Raw genomic sequence first — 19657 nt, 5'->3', positions numbered from 1 at the left:
CTAATGTTGTGTCCGTACAAGAAGCCCCAATCTGGCCTGCTCACAAAAAAAGGAGCTTAAAAAAAAAAGATTAATCAAGTACCAGAAAATAGATGATTAATCAAATAGCTGATTAATCATCGATTAATTCCTATAAAACTACCTTTGTCGCAACTCATGTGTTGACTCTCAAGTGTACCTAATGTTGTGTCCGTACAAGAAGCCCCAATCTGGCTTGCTCACAAAAAAAGGAGGGTAAAAAAAAAAAAAGATTAATCAAGTACCAGAAAATAGATGATTAATCAAATAGCTGATTAATCATCGATTAATTCCTATAAAACTACCTTTGGTGCAACTCATGTGTTGAATGTGGCCTGCTGGCATGTGATGGCCCCACGGACGCATGTGACGCAAACCCACATCCACTCCCTCTCGTTTCCCTATCTGTCAGGCACACGCGTAACGCGACATCACATCAAATCATCTCAGCGAGCGTGTTTAACCTAATCACACTCAGCCATGCGTGAACCCTCGGATGGGGGGGGGGGGGGGTGTGGGGGGGGGGGACTCAGGTCTGTTATGACAGCCGATGTGCTGTGTGACAGCCACGGGCTTTGGAGAGCACCGACCGTCAGCCTGCTTTTTAATACACACGCGTCGTTGGAACCGTAAGAACCTGCAGAGACGGAGATGTGGGTCGGAGCAGGAAGCCAAGACTTCCAGGCAGACCGGACTGTGACTAATTGTCTCTTTCATTTCCAAAACGGTAAATAGTGAGCGGACGCACGCTGGGATGCCTTCAATCAGACTTGTGCTTTCAAACGTCTCCAGAGAACGTGTCGTTTTCCTGTTCCATTGTCGGCCAAAACAATGAACAAAAGTGTGCGCTTGAGACACGAAAACAAAAACAATACAGCGTCAGAACGCACGGCCATTTTATACGGCCTGTGGAAACAATACCATTCTTCTGCAAATAAATCCCAACGCTATTGGTTTATTATAAGAACAAATGTATCATTTTAAATCAGGGGTGGGCAACCTACGGCCCGGGGGCCACTTTTGGCCCGCCAAGTGTTTGAATATGGCCCGCCGGTTCTTTCCAAAGTATTTTTTTTAAAACTCAACATATAACGTGGCGTCATGGCTTGAGCCAACCTGTTCATGGTTTCATTTCGTTATTTGATGCGGTCTGTTGGTTACAAAGTGCTCCTGAAAAAAGGGACAAAAGCACATAATAATAATAATAATAATAATAATAATAATAATAATAATAATAATAATAATAATAATAATAATAATATTAATATTAATAATTATATTAATAATTATATTAATAATAATACTAATAATAATAATACTAATAATAATAATACTAATAATAATACTACTACTACTAATAATAATAATATAATATAATGATAATATAATATATTATTATTATTAATAATATTAATAATATTAATAATATTAATAATATTAATAATATTAATAATATTAATAATATTAATAATATTAATAATAAGACAGCTGGGATAGGCTCCAGCACCCCCGCGACCCTTGTGAGGATAAGCGGTAGAAACTGAACTAATGAATGAATGAATAATAGTAATAGTAATAACAATAATAATAATAATAATAATAATAATAATAATAATAATAATAATAATAATAATAATAATAATAATAATAATAATAATAATAATAATAATAATAATAATAATAATAAGACAACTGGGATAGGCTCCAGCACCCCTGCGACCCTCGTGAGGTTAAGCGGTAGAAAATGAATGAAAATTAATAATAATAATAATAATAATAATAAGAAGAAGAATAATAAGAATAATAAATAATAAATAAAATAAAATAAAATAAAATAAAATAAAATAAAATAAAATAAAATAAAATAAAATAAAATAAAATAAAATAAAATAAAATAAAAATATAGAACGCACTTTACATCAAATAAATGATCTCAAAGTGCACATATAGCAGATTGCATGACACTTTTACAGATATAATAATTACAGGTGGACTGTTACGTGCAAAATATGTAGTCTGGCCCCCCCATCAATTTTGTTAACTACCCCCCCCCCCCCCCCCCCATTTTAAATCATACTTTCAATATCAGGGAAGTCATTGGTAGGTTAAATTACCAGGCATGACTCGCATTTGGTTGTTTGTTTATACGTGCCCTGTGATTGGCTGGCCACCAGTTTAGGGTGGACCCCGCCTCTTGGCTGAAGTCAGCTGGGATAGGCTGAGGATAAGCAGCATAGAAGATGGATGGATTCTCATAAAACGTACTGTTTTTATTTTATTATTGTATCTTCATTTTAATTTGATGCATATTTCGGCATAAAATGTTGCATATTTCTGCTTCAGCCATGTTGGATATTGTCGAGCGGCACGCACTCTTCATCCTCATCCTCAACACCATATGGTGAACCAACAATTCCACTAACAGAAGGACGTTCCGTGCATCCGCGGTGGAACGCTTCCTTCCAGGGAAGCTGTGACCTTGACGCTACCCTTGTATTCACACCTGGAAATTACACGCAATTCACATTTCTCTCCAAACGGCAGACCACCGAGGGGGTTTGGGGGGGGGGGGGGGTGGTGGGGGTTTTGTGGTGGCGTGTTCCCGGCTACAAGCTAAACACGGGGAAGTTGTTTGTCGCCGCTTTCTCTGCTCTCATATTGATGCTGTGAGACGCATGGCCGCCTTTTGCGGAACGCCGTCTCCCAGTCGCATCCCAACATCCCACGCAATGCCTTTAAGATTCTTGTGGCTTCCGAGGACAGGAATGATGATGTGATGAATTATGATGTCTGGAATGAATGAAGCTAGCGTTAGCTGAATTTAACGATGGAGTAGAGTCCGACAACCTCATGCTACTTAAATTAATCATTTTTCATTAATCCAAATCATTTTACGAGTTATCTGGCCCAGATAAGTACATACATTTCCCCAATGCAATATTTGCATAGAGACCTCTAGACATGAACTAGCACCCCTATAGTACACATAATAAGAGACAATAAGCCATGAATTTAAACTTGTTCTCATGTGTGCGGTTGTAAATGTTTTCCGGTGCTAGAAGAGCCGAGTGTTGCAGGAAGTGGCGGCGGCGGCGGCGGCGGATGTTTGGAGTTGAATTTTTAGCTTAGTGCGTGTTACAACCGCCATGTTGTTTTATCCTGTCGATGTTTCTCACAAATATTATTTTACATATTGATTTCAATTACTGTATACTTATTTGCATGCGGTTCCGCCTGTCAATAAGTGGCAGATAGAAGTCGCTTAAAATTATAAAATTATAAAATTATAAAATTATAAAATTATAAAATTATAAAATTATAAAATTATAAAATTATAAAATTATAAAATTATAAAATTATAAAATTATATATATATAATAAAATAATAATAAATAATAATAAATAATAATAAATAATAATAAATAATAATAAATAATAATAAATAATAATAAATAATAATAAATAATAATAAATAATAATAAATAATAATAAATAATAATACATAATAATAAATAATAATAAAGAAAATATGGGCGGCACGGTGGTTGTGTGGTTAGCGTGCAGACCTCACAGCTAGGTTCAATTCCACCCTCGGCCATCTCTGTGTGGAGTTTGCATGTTCTCCCCGTGCATGCGTGGGTTTTTCTCCGGGTACTCCGGTTTCCTCCCACATTCCAAAAACATGCTAATTTAATTAGCGACTCCAAATTGTCCATAGGTATGAATGTGAGTGTGAATGGTTGTTTGTCTATATGTGCCCTGTGATTGGCTGGCCACCAGTCCAGGGTGTACCCCGCCTCTCGCCCAAAGACAGCTGGGATAGGCTCCAGCACCCTCACGACCCTCGTGAGGTAAAAGCGGTAGAAAATGAATGAATGAATATACTTATTTGCATGTAAAGCAGATCACTTTAAATAAGAAAACTATATTTCATATGCTTGGGAGGGATGCCTGGCCAAATATTAAAAAGGCCATAAAGTAGGCGGGGCATGATGCAGTTCAAGGTAAAAGGACACAATAATGACAAGAAAGCAGGAAGAAGAAAAAATCCACAACAGCGTCTTCTCCGCTAATCGATCCTTGCTTGTTGCTTGTCGAGATTTCTGTGAGACCGAGGGGAGGGCCGAGTGCTGACACAGCCATCACAATGCATCATGGGGGATCAAAGAGGCCGCCGATGGCCACACCACGTCGGCCTAACGATGCCCAATGAGGCGCGACTCTGCTAAACAGGATTTTCAATCAGGGCCGGCCACTCGCTGTGGTGGCGGCGGCGGCGGCGGCGGTCGTCGTCGCCGTCTCTCAGCATCGCCCTGGGAGAGATGCTCCATTAGACAGATGTGGGGGCGCATGCAGGAGAAGAAATTAGGAAAAGCTGGGATGCTAAAAATAAGGAGACGCAATGTGTGTAATAAGTGTACGCATGCAGCATATGTTTGAGTGTGTGTGTGTGTGTGTGTGTGTGTGACAGATGGAGGCAAGAGGGTGACAATGAGGTGAGAAACACTGTGGGAATCAGGGAGTGAAATTCGAAGGAGAAAGTGAGAAGGATGACAAGCTCAAGCTGCATCCAGCTAAGAAGTCTGTTGGTAGTGAAATCTGTAATTAGTCTTACTAGTGTGTGTGTGTGCATGTGTGTGTGTGTGTGTGTGTGTGTTGGTGTGTGTGCGAGAGAGAAATGTCACTGGACAGCTTCCATGTGCTGGCTGCGGAGCGCAGCGAGAGAAATGTCAAGCATGGAGAAACTGCTGACGTCTCTCCAAACTGCGTGCGCACGTCTGTGCTCGTGTGCGTCTTTTCTTGCGCGCGTCATTTTGTCAAGAATCGGATATTTGAATCACGTTATGTGTATTATAAATGAAAGATGGAGAGTCTTGAACCAGTCATGATGTGCTATATATATATATATCACTATAATGACACTTACTATGGTACCCATTATGGCATTGTATGGTCATATTACCTTGTACTTTGGTACGTGATTAAAAAAAAAAAAAAAAGTAAAATTAATAAATAAAAATTAAGTTTAAAAAATTAAATTAAATACAATTAAATAAAATTAAAATGAATTAAAATTATATTAGGAAAGCAGGAAGTGAACAAATGTAACAGTTACTTAACAGTTTTTCCAAAAACATGCTAGGTTAATTAGCAACTCCAAATTGTCCATAGGTATGAATGTGAGTGTGAATGGTTGTTTGTCTATATGTGCCCTGTGATTGGCTGGCCACCAGTCCAGGGTGTACCCCGCCTCTCGCCCTGAAGACAGCTGGGATAGGCTCCAGCACCCCCTGCGACCCTCGTGAGGAAAAGCGGTAGAAAATGAATAAATTAAATAAAATTAAATAAAATAAAATAAAATAAAATAAAATAAAATAAAATAAAATAAAATAAAATAAAATAAAATAAAATAAAATAAAATAAAATAAAATAAAATAAAATAAAATAAAATAAAATAAAAGTAAAGTAAATTAGGAAAGCAGGAAGTGAACAAATGTAACAGTTACTTAACAGTTAGGTTAATTGGCCACTCCAAATTGTCCATAGGTATGAATGTGAGTGTGAATGGTTGTTTGTCTACACGTGCCCTGTGATTGGCTGGCCACCAGTCCAGGGTGTACCCCGCCTCTCGCCCTGAAGACATCTGGGATAGGCTCCAGCATACCCCCACCCCCGCCAGCCTAGACACACATCAGCTTTATGGAAAATATGAATGGAAAATATGGAAAAGTCGATTAATATTTCCGTTCAATACGTACATCTTTTAAATGTATTTAAAGTGTCTTAAAAACAAGCCGCAGGGGCCACATGTGGCCCCCAAGCCACAAAAATCGTACATCCTGTCACGACCTTTAACACGAGGGAAGCTGTGACTAGCATCACGGCTTTCCTTGTCAATCAAAAGCGACGGCGGCGATACCTGCTTCCCTCCCAGTTAAACCAGCAAAGCCATGTAGTCGCATATTAGGGTTGTGATACGACATCAAGTGAGCTGTTAACGTAATTGATCATTTAGCAAGGCTAGCCTTTAATGTGGCTATTAGTTGCTACAGTAAGAGTCTGCATGTGTGTGTGTGTGTGTGTGTGTGTGTGTGTTGAAGGAAGTGCAGTCATGCGACTCAGTAATGAGTATGTGGTACCCTAAGGTGGTACACTTCACCCAGCCTGTCTCCATCAATAAGAAACTGACTCAAAATGTCAAAAGCGTGACCTTGGTCCGTGAAGTCACGTCTTATGTCTTATTGTGTTATTCCGGATGCTGGGTAGGATAACACCAGGATACAAGCAATTCCCAACCGTTTCATGCCATAGTAAATGGATGCTGACCTCGGATGCTTGAAGTCGACATTATGTATAAAAGTGCTACAGTAGCCATGTTTACATTCCGAATGACCTTTCCGAAAACTACAGTATACATGGAAAGGAATATTCCAATCTCTTGTCTACATTCATTCATTCATTTTCTACTGCTTTTCCTCACGAGGGTCAAGGGGGGTGGGCTGGAGCCTATCCCAGCTGTCTTCGAGGCGAGAGGCGGGGTACACCCTAGACTGGTGGCCAGCCAATCACAGGGCACATATAGACAAACAACCATTCACACTCACATTCATACCTATGGACAATTTGGAGTCGCTAATTAACCTGGCATGTTTTTGGAATGTGGGAGGAAACCGGAGTACCGGGAGAAAACCCACGCATGCACGGGGAGAACATGCAAACTCCACACAGAGATGACCGAGGCTGGGGAAAGACAAAATAAGAAGCCAAAAAGTTACCACTTCCACACAAAATAGGAGGAGAACTCATTCATTCATTCATTTTCTAGCGCTTATCCTAACGAGGGTCGCGGGGGGTGCTGGAGCCTATCTATCTAGCTGTCTTCAAGGCAAGAGGCGGGGTACACCCCGGTCTGGTGGCCAGCCAATCACAGGGCACATATAGACAAACAACCATTCACACTCACATTCATACCTATGGACAATTTGGAGTTGCTAATTAACCTAGCATGTTTTTGGAATGTGGGAGGAAACCGGAGTACCCGGAGAAAACCCACGCATGCACGGGGAGAACATGCAAACTCCACACAGAGATGACCAAGGGTGGGGAAAGACAAAATAAGAAGCCACAAAGTTACCACTTCCACACAAAATAGGAGGAGAACTCATTCATTCATTTATTCATTTTCTACCGCTTATCCTAACGAGGGTTGCGGGGGGTGCTGGAGCCTATCCCAGCTGTCTTCAAGGCAAGAGGCGGGGTACACCCCGGACTGGTGGCCAGCCAATCACAGGGCACATATAGACAAACAACCATTCACACTCACATTCATACCTATGGACAATTTGGAGTTGCTAATTAACCTAGCATGTTTTTGGAATGTGGGAGGAAACCGGAGTACTGGGAGAAAACCCACGCATGCACGGGGAGAACATGCAAACTCCACACAGAGATGACCGAGGCTGTGGAAAGACAAAATAAGAAGCCAAAAAGTTACCACTTCCACACAAAATAGGAGGAGAACTCATTCATTCATTTATTCATTTTCTACCGCTTATCCTAACGAGGGTCGCGGGGGGTGCTGGAGCCTATCCCAGCTGTCTTCAAGGCAAGAGGCGGGGTACACCCCGGTCTGGTGGCCAGCCAATCACAGGGCACATATAGACAAACAACCATTCACACTCACATTCATACCTATGGACAATTTGGAGTTGCTAATTAACCTAGCATGTTTTTGGAATGTGGGAGGAAACCGGAGTACCCGGAGAAAACCCACGCATGCACGGGGAGAACATGCAAACTCCACACAGAGATGACCGAGGCTGGGGAAAGACAAAATAAGAAGCCAAAAAGTTACCACTTCCACACAAAATAGGAGGAGAACTCATTCATTCATTCATTTTCTACCGCTTATCCTAACGAGGGTCGCGGGGGGTGCTGGAGCCTATCCCAGCTGTCTTCAAGGCAAGAGGCGGGGTACACCAATCCAGCCAGCCAATCACAGGGCACATATAGACAAACAACCATTCACACTCACATTCATACCTATGGACAATTTGGAGTCGCTAATTAACCTAGCATGCATGTTGTTGTAATAATTTTACTTTATTTTAGTTTTATTGTGTGCGAGATTCATAGTTGAACGCCCCCCCCCCCCCCCCAAGTGCACATTCATTCATTTTCTACCACTTATCTGCAGGAAGAAAAGCTGTGATTGGCTCCGAGAGAACCTATTGGTTTGCATGTAGAATAGAACCTCGGTTAACATACGCCTCGGTTAGCATTCATTCATTCATTTTCTATGAATGAATGAATGAATGAATATAATGATTACAGGCGACTATCCATAATTCCATTACCTCTATGAAATGATCACGTCTTTATTTGACTAAATGATTGCCTCTCAGCTTTATTGCTGTTCCAGAAACTCCAAAAGTTGGCTTTGAAGTCCATAAAAGTCATCAAATCTACTGACTGTAGCTTTGCGATCACTTGTGGACGACCTTCTTAGTGCTCAGGCGGGAGGGGTGGTGTGGGGGGGGGGGATCAGACGGCTCAGTCAGACAATGAAGGCAAAGAGAGAGAGAGAGAGGGAGATGGAAGCAGAGGGGACAGAGCGAGAGGAAAGAACCGAAGAGAACGCCTGCGAGGGAGACGCTGAGAGGAGGCAGAGGACGAGCGAAGAAGGCCGGCTAATGAGAAGGAAGCGGAGAGGGCAAAATGAGACATGAAAGGAGAAGATAGCGAGAGAATAAAGGCAGCGATGCAGCGCTATGAGTGTTAGCCTGATTTATACCTGATTTAGCCGGGACGTCAGCGACTACCATATCCAACACATTCATCGGCTGGGAAGAAAAAGGCCAGAGACGCCATTAAATGATATGGTGGCCATATAAACAATTCTTATGGCCGCAATTCTTGCTAAATCATCTTTAATGCGGGGGAATATGTAAACAACACAGTTCAGTGTGATGCACAGTCCAGTGTGCCCAGTACACTTTTCATCTCTAACTCCTTTAAGGGGCCGCTGTTTATGGCGCTCTTCTCCAGCAGATATCTGCATCTGTGTGTCTCCACTCTTGGCATGCACTTCCAGGTAGCATAGCTAGCCAATAGCATTTACCACAACGTCAGGTGCATTCACGGACATTGGCCCATACGTACGTTGAGAAGTCGTGTGATACACAGTCCAGTGTGCCCAGTACACTTTTCATCTCTAACTCCTTTAAGGGGCCGCTGTTTATGGCGCTCTTCTCCAGCAGATATCTGCATCTGTGTGTCTCCACTCTTGGCATGCACTTCCAGGTAGCATAGCTAGCCAATAGCATTTACCACAACGTGAGGTGCATTCACGGACATTGGCCCATACGTACATACGTACGTTGAGAAGTCGTGTGATACACAGTCCAGTGTGCCCAGTACACTTTTCATCTCTAACTCCTTTAAGGGGCCGCTGTTTATGGCGATCTTCTCCAGCAGATATCTGCATCTGTGTGTCTCCACTCTTGGCATGCACTTCCAGGTAGCATAGCTAGCCAATAGCATTTACCACAATGTGAGGTGCGTTCACGGACATTGGCCCATACGTACATATGTACGTTGAGAAGTCGTGTGATACACAGTCCAGTGTGCCCAGTACACTTTTCATCTCTAACTCCTTTAAGGGGCCGCTGTTTATGGCGCTCTTCTCCAGCAGATATCTGCATCTGTGTGTCTCCACTCTTGGCATGCACTTCCAGGTAGCATAGCTAGCCAATAGCATTTACCACAACGTCAGGTGCATTCACGGACATTGGCCCATACGTACGTTGAGAAGTCGTGTGATACACAGTCCAGTGTGCCCAGTACACTTTTCATCTCTAACTCCTTTAAGGGGCCGCTGTTTATGGCGCTCTTCTCCAGCAGATATCTGCATCTGTGTGTCTCCACTCTTGGCATGCACTTCCAGGTAGCATAGCTAGCCAATAGCATTTACCACAACGTGAGGTGCATTCACGGACATTGGCCCATACGTACATACGTACGTTGAGAAGTCGTGTGATACACAGTCCAGTGTGCCCAGTACACTTTTCATCTCTAACTCCTTTAAGGGGCCGCTGTTTATGGCGATCTTCTCCAGCAGATATCTGCATCTGTGTGTCTCCACTCTTGGCATGCACTTCCAGGTAGCATAGCTAGCCAATAGCATTTACCACAATGTGAGGTGCGTTCACGGACATTGGCCCATACGTACATATGTACGTTGAGAAGTCGTGTGATACACAGTCCAGTGTGCCCAGTACACTTTTCATCTCTAACTCCTTTAAGGGGCCGCTGTTTATGGCGATCTTCTCCAGCAGATATCTGCATCTGTGTGTCTCCACTCTTGGCATGCACTTCCAGGTAGCATAGCTAGCCAATAGCATTTACCACAACGTCAGGTGCATTCACGGACATTGGCCCATACGTACGTTGAGAAGTCGTGTGATACACAGTCCAGTGTGCCCAGTACACTTTTCATCTCTAACTCCTTTAAGGGGCCGCTGTTTATGGCGCTCTTCTCCAGCAGATATCTGCATCTGTGTGTCTCCACTCTTGGCATGCACCTCCAGGTAGCATAGCTAGCCAATAGCATTTACCACAATGTGAGGTGCGTTCACGGACATTGGCCCATACGTACATATGTACGTTGAGAAGTCGTGTGATACACAGTCCAGTGTGCCCAGTACACTTTTCATCTCTAACTTCTTTAAGGGACCACTGTTGATGGCATTATTGTTATTATGATGATGATTATTATCATTATCATTATCATTATCATTATCATTATCACTATCACTATCACTATCACTATCACTATCACTATATCATCATCATCATTATCATTATCATCATTATTGTTATTATGATTATTATTATTATCATCATCATAATCATCATCATAATCATCATCATCATCATTATTATTATTATTGCCATTTATTCACCAGTCATTGATGTCATAACATGTTTGGAAAATAATGCAAATAATTCCCGATATAATAATGATGTCCCCCTGCGTCTCTGTGACGGCTTGCAGAGGATATAATTGGCACGGGCCCCATGTGGCCCTGATGACGCTCCACGGTATTCAAGGGCGTGCTGATGTAAACAAACACGCCGATGCTTTAAACACACAGCAACCCCCCCCCCTGCCCCCACCTCCACTATTCTCGTCTTTCCACTTAAGAGCCATCCTCCAGGATCCCACGGTACTCATTTTCACATCACACCGATTCCCATCTCACATCCAACACTCCCCGTCCATTGATGGAATCGCACATTCTTTTCTTCTATCCCTCCCCGCTAACTGGGATTATATGCAAATGATGCCCCACAAATGCAAATCCGTGACAGAGGAGGCCTTCCAGTGTGGAAGTGGAGCGCATCTCTTTACTCCGTGACGGGCGGAGGGTGGGGGGTTGGGGGGGGTGGGGCATTGTTTGTTTCCGTGAAGGTTACCCGAGTGAAGTGCTGAATAGAAGATAACATACGCATTCTACCTTGATAAGACACCGCTCGGGGATGGCAACAGGAAGTAGGGCATACGCGTGTACGTATGTCGGACGCTTAACACCCGTGTCGTGTCATGTTTTTTTTAGCCCCCGCCCTCACCAGCCACCGTCGTATCACATGTCGTGAAACGTTTCGGTCCCGATCTCGCAATGCGGTTTGCTGCGCTGACAAAAGGCAGCCGCGTCAACAAAACGTAAATCAGCCAAAGTACCTCTGAACTCATCCTGTACCATCAGCACTCCACAGGAGCGTTAAAAGCCGAGATCTGAAATAAGTCCAAAATTAGCGTGCTATCATTTTTGTTTTGGCGTGTATAGCAATATTTTTATAGTTACATAAAGTTTGCATCATCAGTTTTGCATCAATGTATCTGGGATGCTTCCATCTTTTAGTGCATATTTCTGCACAGGGTGTTTTTTTTTATGTTCGAAACGTACCTTCTTTGTGCAACTGTACTCAACTGCAGAGAGTACCAGGTGTTTGTTCGAGGTAAGGCGTTTATTAGAGCTAGCGTTGCACAATCTTTTTATGAACCACGGCACATTTGACGTTCGAAAATACGCTCATCAAACAAAATTGTACGACTGGCAACAGGTGGATGCGTAGGTTCTGTACGTATGGCAACCAGTGGAAGATCATTTCAAAACTTAAAATCGGGGCGTTTACATTTCTCAGCTGATTCAAACCAACGTCAAAAATGTTCCTTTGAGTACAATGGCTCCTTTGTTTACCCATTTCCGGTCGAGTGGTTTGCACGCAGGCCTCACAGCTCGGTGACCCGAGTTCAATCCCACACTCGGCCATCTCTGTGTGGAGTTTGCATATTCTCCCCGGTTTCCTCCCACATTCCAAAAACATGCTAGGTTAATTGACAAAGTGTCTCGCACACAATAAAACTAAAATTAAGTAAAATTACTTAAATAACAACATTCATGCTAGGTTAATTAGCGACTCCAAATTGTCCATAGGTATGAATGTGAGTGTGAATGGTAGTTTGTCTATATTATGCCCTGTGATTGGCTGGCTGGATTGGTGTACCCCGCCTCTCGCCTGAAGACAGCTGGGATAGGCTCCACTGACCCTCGTTAGGATAAGCGGTAGAAAATGAATGAATAAATTGCGACTTATGTATGTTTTTTTTCTACCTAATTATGCATTTTTGGCCTTGTGCGACTCATACTTGTACACGGCGTACCCCGCCTCTCGCCCTGAAGACAGCTGGGATAGGCTCCAGCACCCCACTTGCGACCCTCATGCGGATAAGCGGTAGAAAATGAATGAATGAATGAATGAATGAGTTTCCCCATTGAAAATGAATGGGAAGTTAATTTGGCACCCCCTACTGGTGGTAAATATACGCACCCAGTCATTAATGAGCAGTCTCAGAGTCATATGCGTTGTCCATGGTGCTGAAATGACTACCCTTGTCTCTCTTGTATCTTATCTATATAATATCTCATCTATATTTAATATTATTATATAATATTACTGGCTGCTTCATGTCACGGAAGTAAAGGGCATGAAGTGCGTGCACTTGTGCATGCCTTCCTGTGATGTGTTCAGGTGACGCAAGCTCGGGGTGCAGTTTGTTGTTTGTATGTATACATGCAACCATCTGCGGAGGAGAGCGTGGGTGTGTGTGGGTGTGTGGGGGTGTGTAAAAGTGTGTGAGCAGGTGTACGTGTGTGTGTGGGACAGGGTGGCTGTCCTGAGGGCAGCTCCCCACACTAGAGGAGAGCAGAGCAGAGCAGCAGCTGACCAGCTGTCCCCCTCGCAGCTAGCAGCATGTTGGCTCTTCTATCAGCTCTCTCTTTGCTTGTCTCTCTTCACCTCCATCCTGCTTGACCCTCGCTTTTTTGTTGCTGCCTTCATCTTCGCTTGTCCTAATTCGACGATTTCTTGCTTTTTCGCCCGTAATCCTCTCATGTTGTTCTTCCTGCTCTCATCCCTGTGAGATATACTACAAGATATACTACCTTTAAAGCTACGACTGGATGGGTAGACACTGGCTTGTGCTGGAAGTAAACAACTAAAGTTGTTTACATTATAATACTGTAGTAGTCACAACAGTGCATGGTATGCTGTCAGGGATTAGGAGAATAGGATGGATTAGGAGGATGGAAAGTCACTTGCCACTTAGCCTTTCACTCTATTAATTTTTCTAAAATTAATTAATCATTGATCGCTGTTTTGTGGTTTACTATGGTCAAAAAATAATTTAAAAAAACTAGTCGTATGTTGTTTTCTGGTCACTAGGCATCAGTAATGTCACATTGATGAGACATTATATTGTGTTTGGGTTCGGGGGGGGGGTCTGGTTGAAGCTGAAACTGAAACAGCTGAAGCTAAAACAGACTGTGATGTAATTTGACAAAACATAGGGGTGCTATTTCATGTCTGGAGGGCTCTAATAATGGTGAATCCTACTTATTCACCTTGCACTGCACGACGTCAACCATAGATGCAGAGCGGAACAAAAACATCTATAAGAGTGGAAATGTGACTATAGGGGTGCTATTTCATGTCGGGAGGGCTCTAATAATGGTGAATCCTACTTATTCACCTTGCACCGCATGGCATCAACCATTGATGCAGAGTGGAACAAAAACATCTATAGGAGTGGAAATGTGACTATAGGGGTGCTATTTCATGGCTGGAGGGCTCTAATAATGGTGAATCCTACTTATTCACCTTGCACCGCATGGCATCAACCATTGATGCAGAGTGGAACAAAAACATCTATAGGAGTGGAAATGTGACTATAGGGGTACTATTTTATGGCTAGAGGGCTCTAATAATGGTGAATCCTACTTATTCACCTTGCACCGCATGACGTCAACCATTGATGCAGAGCGGAACAAAAACATCTATAGGAGTGGAAATGTGACTATAGGGGTGCTATTTCATGTCGGGAGGGCTCTAATAATGGTGAATCCTACTTATTCACCTTGCACCGCATGGCATCAACCATTGATGCAGAGTGGAACAAAAACATCTATAGGAGTGTAAATGTGACTATAGGGGTACTATTTTATGGCTAGAGGGCTCTAACAATGGTGAATCCTACTTATTCACCTTGCACTGCAGGACGTCAACCATAGATGCAGAAATGAACAAAAAGATCTTTAGGAGTGGAAATGTGACTATAGGGGTACTATTTTATGGCTAGAGGGCTCTAATAATGGTGAATCCTACTTATTCACCTTGCACTGCATGACGTCAACCATTGATGCAGAGCGGAACAAAAACATCTATAAGAGTGGAAATGTGACTATAGGGGTGCTATTTCATGGCTGGAGGGCTCTAATAATGGTGAATCCTACTTATTCACCTTGCACTGCACAACGTCAACCACAGATGCAGAGCGGAACAAAAACATCTATAGGAGTGGAAATGTGACTATAGGGGTACTATTTTATGGCTAGAGGGCTCTAATAATGGTGAATCCTACTTATTCACCTTGCACTGCATGGCGTCAACCATAGATGCAGAGTGGAACAAAAAGATCTATAGGAGTGGAAATGTGACTATAGGGGTGTTATTTCATGTCTGGAGGGCTCTAATAATGGTGAATCCTACTTATTCACCTTGCACCGCATGGCATCAACCATTGATGCAGAGTGGAACAAAAACATCTATAAGAGTGGAAATGTGACTATAGGGGTGCTATTTCATGTCTGGAGGGCTCTAACAATGGTGAATCCTACTTATTCACCTTGCACTGCATGACGTCAACCATAGATGCAGAGTGGAACAAAAAGATCTATAGGAGTGGAAATGTGACTATAGGGGTGTTATTTCATGTCTGGAGGGCTCTAACAATGGTGAATCCTACTTATTCACCTTGCACTGCATGACGTCAACCAGACGTTTTGTTCCGCTGCAGAGTGGAACAAAAAGATCTGTAGAAGTGGAAATGTGACTATAGGGGTGCTATTTCATGTCTGGAGGGCTCTAACAATGGTGAATCCTTCTTATTCACTTATTATGGTGGCGTCTGGCACCAATTAAAGTAGAGATTGAGTGGAAAGGTCCGGCAAATGCAAAGAAAAAGTGAAATGCTATCCATGTGGGAAGGTGTACAGATTGAAACTGATTCTGATTCGGATTGTTCAGTAATCGATTACTCAAACAAAGCTTATAATTTTGGCCAAATTCAGTCATGACGATCATTAAGTGCTTCGATTTCATTGAAATCTTCAATTGGGCTTCCAGCATGATAACGGACTCGCCTTGCGTCTCTTTTTCACCCCCCCCCCCGCCCCCCCCATCTCCTTGGCCTGGAGGAGGAAATGAGTGTAATTGAGAGGTAATTGTGCACAGACAGCTGACACAGCAGGATCAGGTAGACTTCATCTCGCCGCCCTGGCTGTCATTACCGCGTACCGTTTGCCGCTACGCTGCTTGCCAACAAGCCGAAAAATATACATATTTATCAAGCGGCTTTCAACCAAGTTGGAAGCCAGAGAAGAAGGAAAGCTTAAAATTAGGGAGCGGGAAGAGTTCATAAGAGCTGAAATGATAAACACAACTTGTATATATTCTGCGGGACTCTTTCTAGTGGTTTTTGTGCAACGCAATACACACATTGTTTATTTTTTTTTTATTATTTTTTTTAACCAGATCGTGAAGTTATAGAAGGAAAATACAGTGACAAACGAGTATGGGGAAAACAAACGGAGGAATGGGTACAAAAGAAAGCACGCTAATAAGCGCGGTATGGGGTGAAAATGAGGCCAAAATGTGTTTATAGCAATAAGCGAAGAAGATGAAAGTAAAATGAGTCTTTTGTCTGCATGTGTGAATAAACACTGCATGTGTGTGTGTGTGTGTGTGTGTGTGTGTGATCGCTGGAGGCTGGAAAATAAGATCATAAATTATAAACGAACCGCCATATATGACATGTTTTCTTTGTGTTGACGTGTACGGAACGTTACTACTGTCATGTATGACAATGATATGGCGGTATGGCATGTACCATACATACAGAAACAGAAATAACACCTTCATATTTACATAATATGTGTTTAACAGTAAAGGCAGATGACCTTTTGTCCTTTAAAAAAAAAAACAAAAAAACAACAACAACAACCTCACCAGTCATCACAAATGAGCCTTCAGGAAATACACTCATTAGTTTCAGTCTCAGTCCAGTGGAAATACTCGTGGTTATATTAAGCGTATTTGTGTGTATGCCTTTGACATCCTCGCTTTTTTTTGGGGGGGGGGCTTTAAAAAAAATTATAGAATACTGTGAGCGTGTCAAATTGTCTAGCAAAAAAGCAAAAAAGACAAGTTGGAAGCCATCCTGATTAAATAGAAGCCGTGTCGTGGCCTCGTTATATCACTGACATCATCGGTGTAGTACTTCAAATAGAAATACTCTATTCCAGGGTTCAAGTGTTTAACATCCCTAAATATTATATACAGTATTTTCTGGACTATAAGTCGCACAAGGGCAAAAATGCATAATTAGGTTAAAAAAACCCATAAAAAGTAGCATTTTTTGCGGGTAATTTATTTTACAAACTCATTCTAACGAGGGTCGCAGTGGGATGCTGGAGCCTATCCCAGCTGTCTTCACGCAAAAGAGGCGGGGTACACCCTGGACTGGTGGCCAGCCAATCACAGGGCACATATAGACAAACAACCATTCACACTCACATCCATACCTATGGACAATTTGGAGTCGCTAATTAACCTAGCATGCATGTTGTTTGAGTAATTTTACTTTATTTTAGTTTTATTGTTTTCGAGACTCATTGTTGTACTTTGTATATAGAATATTCCTGTTTTGTCCCCCCCTCCCTTTATCCCAGCTGTTTTGGGGCGAGAGGCGGGGTCCACCCTGGACTGGTGGCCAGCCAATCACAGGGCACATATAGACAAACAACCATTCACACTCACATTCATACCTATGGACAATTTGGAGTCGCTAATTAACCTAGCATGTTTTTTTTTGGAATGTGGGAGGAAGCCGGAGTACCCGGAAAAAAATCCACGCACAGAGACGGCCGAGGGTGGGACCCTAGCTGTGAGGTCTATGCGCTAACCACCCGACCACCGTGCAGCCCTACTTTGCTCAAAGCTTTAGAGTTCCTCCAGAATCTGCACCTATTCAGCTGTATTTTTTTGGGATTTTGTGGTTCCCGTAAAAACGGGCTTTTTTAAAATGTATTCCACCGAGACACGCCCACTCCGCTGTGGTTGGTCACACTCCCCGCTCATGTATTTCTTTAGCTGGTATGGAATCAGGAAGGAAGCTAGCAAGTAAACAGAGTAGCAGAGCTTGGGGGAGCTTTGGAGAGCTTTGCTGGCTTGCAGCCATGCCCATATAAGGAAATCCGTCCCTCTGTGACATCACAAAGAGGCTGTTTTACCACGCCTTTTGAAACCAAGCGTTTTGAGCCATCCCAAAGTTTTTTCAGGGCTCAATTCCAAATGCGGAAAGCTCATTGTCGGAAACTTTGGCATGGTTTAACACCAGAATACAACATTCTAACTACATTTATAGATTTTTTTGCTATTTTAGAAGCATATTTTTTTTGATATTTTAGCTAAGTTCTGGATTGTATGATCTTACGGGGAGTTGAGCTGTAAAAGTTCCCTGTAGGTCCCAAAAGTATTCATATATATATATGTGTGTGTGTCCTTTGTCATTGCGTCCCATCCTTCTTAGTCCCTACACCAAACTAATGTCAAGAAACAAAAATGGCCGACTCTCTTGTCAGTTTGTGAGTAAGCTTTTGCGTGAGGACTGACCGTTGTTGGAGCGTAACGCCCTGGCCGAGATCCCATTGGTCCCGATCGGGTGGTGAATTCCGGTTCCATCCACAACTCCCGCTTCGCCTGGCTGCTTCAGCAGCTCGGTCAAAGTCCTGAGGAGAGGAAGAAGAGCGTTACACCAAGCAAACACAACTAAGACAGAAAGTCAACACTCGGATGCTACCTCCGAGGATGATACCGTATGATACCGTATGATACAATGTGATACAATCCTACACGGTAATAATGTTGACATATCTCGCGTCTAAACAGTCTTTGAAGGCGTTCTGATGCCGCCTTAAAAAGGAAAACATAAGCAAGAAACATTCCCATGCAAACCTGCAGCAGGAAACAAAGGCCAGGTGGTTCTATTTTAAACAGCGTAAATGTTTCATTTGGTTGTTATCGTGCTGCATCTTCAGATATTAGCATAACCTATTTACTTTTCAGCTTCCTTTTGACATTTAGCTGTGTTTACTTTGAGTTAGCTAACTCCTGTGGAAGGTTTTTTTTATTCTGAGGTTAGTAAAGAATTGCACAAAGGAAACAACTATTAACAACTATAACAACTATTATATCATATGATGACATACATGGATTTTTCCGCAAAAGGTCGGGCAGTTCCTTGGAAGTAGCGATAATTGGAGAGACTCTTATTTACAAAATGTGAAAATGGAAAGGAAAACACAGCTCCTTTTGACCACATGGTCTTATTCGATGGATGGATGGATAGATATTTAGATACTTAGATAGATACTTAGATATAAATACTTAGATACTTAGATAGATAGATTAATAGATAGATATAAATACTTGGATAGATACATAGATCAATACATAGATCAATACTTAGATCAATACATAGATCAATACTTAGATCAATACTTAGATCAATACTTAGATCAATACTTAGATAGATACTTAGATCAATACTTAGATAGATACATAGATATAAATACTTAGATAGATACATAGATAGATATAGATACTTAGATAGATACATAGATAGATAGAATAGATACTTAGATAGATACTTAGATATAAATACTTAGATAGATACTTAGATAGATAGATTAATAGATAGATATAGATACATAGATCAATACTTAGATCAATACTTAGATCGATACTTAGATCGATACTTAGATAGATACTTAGATCAATACTTAGATAGATACATAGATAGATAGATATAGATACTTAGATAGATACATAGATAGATAGATAGATAGATATACATACTTAGATAGATACTTAGATATAAATACTTTGATAGATACTTAGATAGATTAATAGATAGATATAGATGCATAGATCAATACTTAGATCAATACTTAGATTG

At 41.9% G+C, this 19657-nt stretch overlaps 1 protein-coding gene across 4 annotated transcripts in view; it reads right to left on the bottom strand.

Annotated features, from left to right (window-relative positions):
* LOC131103805 (protein shisa-8) overlaps window positions 1-19657 on the bottom strand; it is a 102237-nt gene that overhangs the window by 36730 nt on the left and 45850 nt on the right. For all 4 annotated transcript variants that reach the window (XM_058050360.1, XM_058050356.1, XM_058050357.1 and 1 more), the window contains one exon: window positions 18313-18428. In XM_058050360.1, coding sequence (XP_057906343.1) covers window positions 18313-18428 — 116 coding nt within the window. The remainder of the gene's footprint in view (window positions 1-18312; window positions 18429-19657) is intronic.

Source organism: Doryrhamphus excisus, chromosome 15 (assembly GCF_030265055.1).
Source record: "Doryrhamphus excisus isolate RoL2022-K1 chromosome 15, RoL_Dexc_1.0, whole genome shotgun sequence".
NCBI lineage: Eukaryota > Metazoa > Chordata > Actinopteri > Syngnathiformes > Syngnathidae > Doryrhamphus > Doryrhamphus excisus.
The sequence above is the reverse complement of the archived record's forward strand: the minus strand, read 5'-3'. Positions and strand labels throughout refer to the sequence as shown.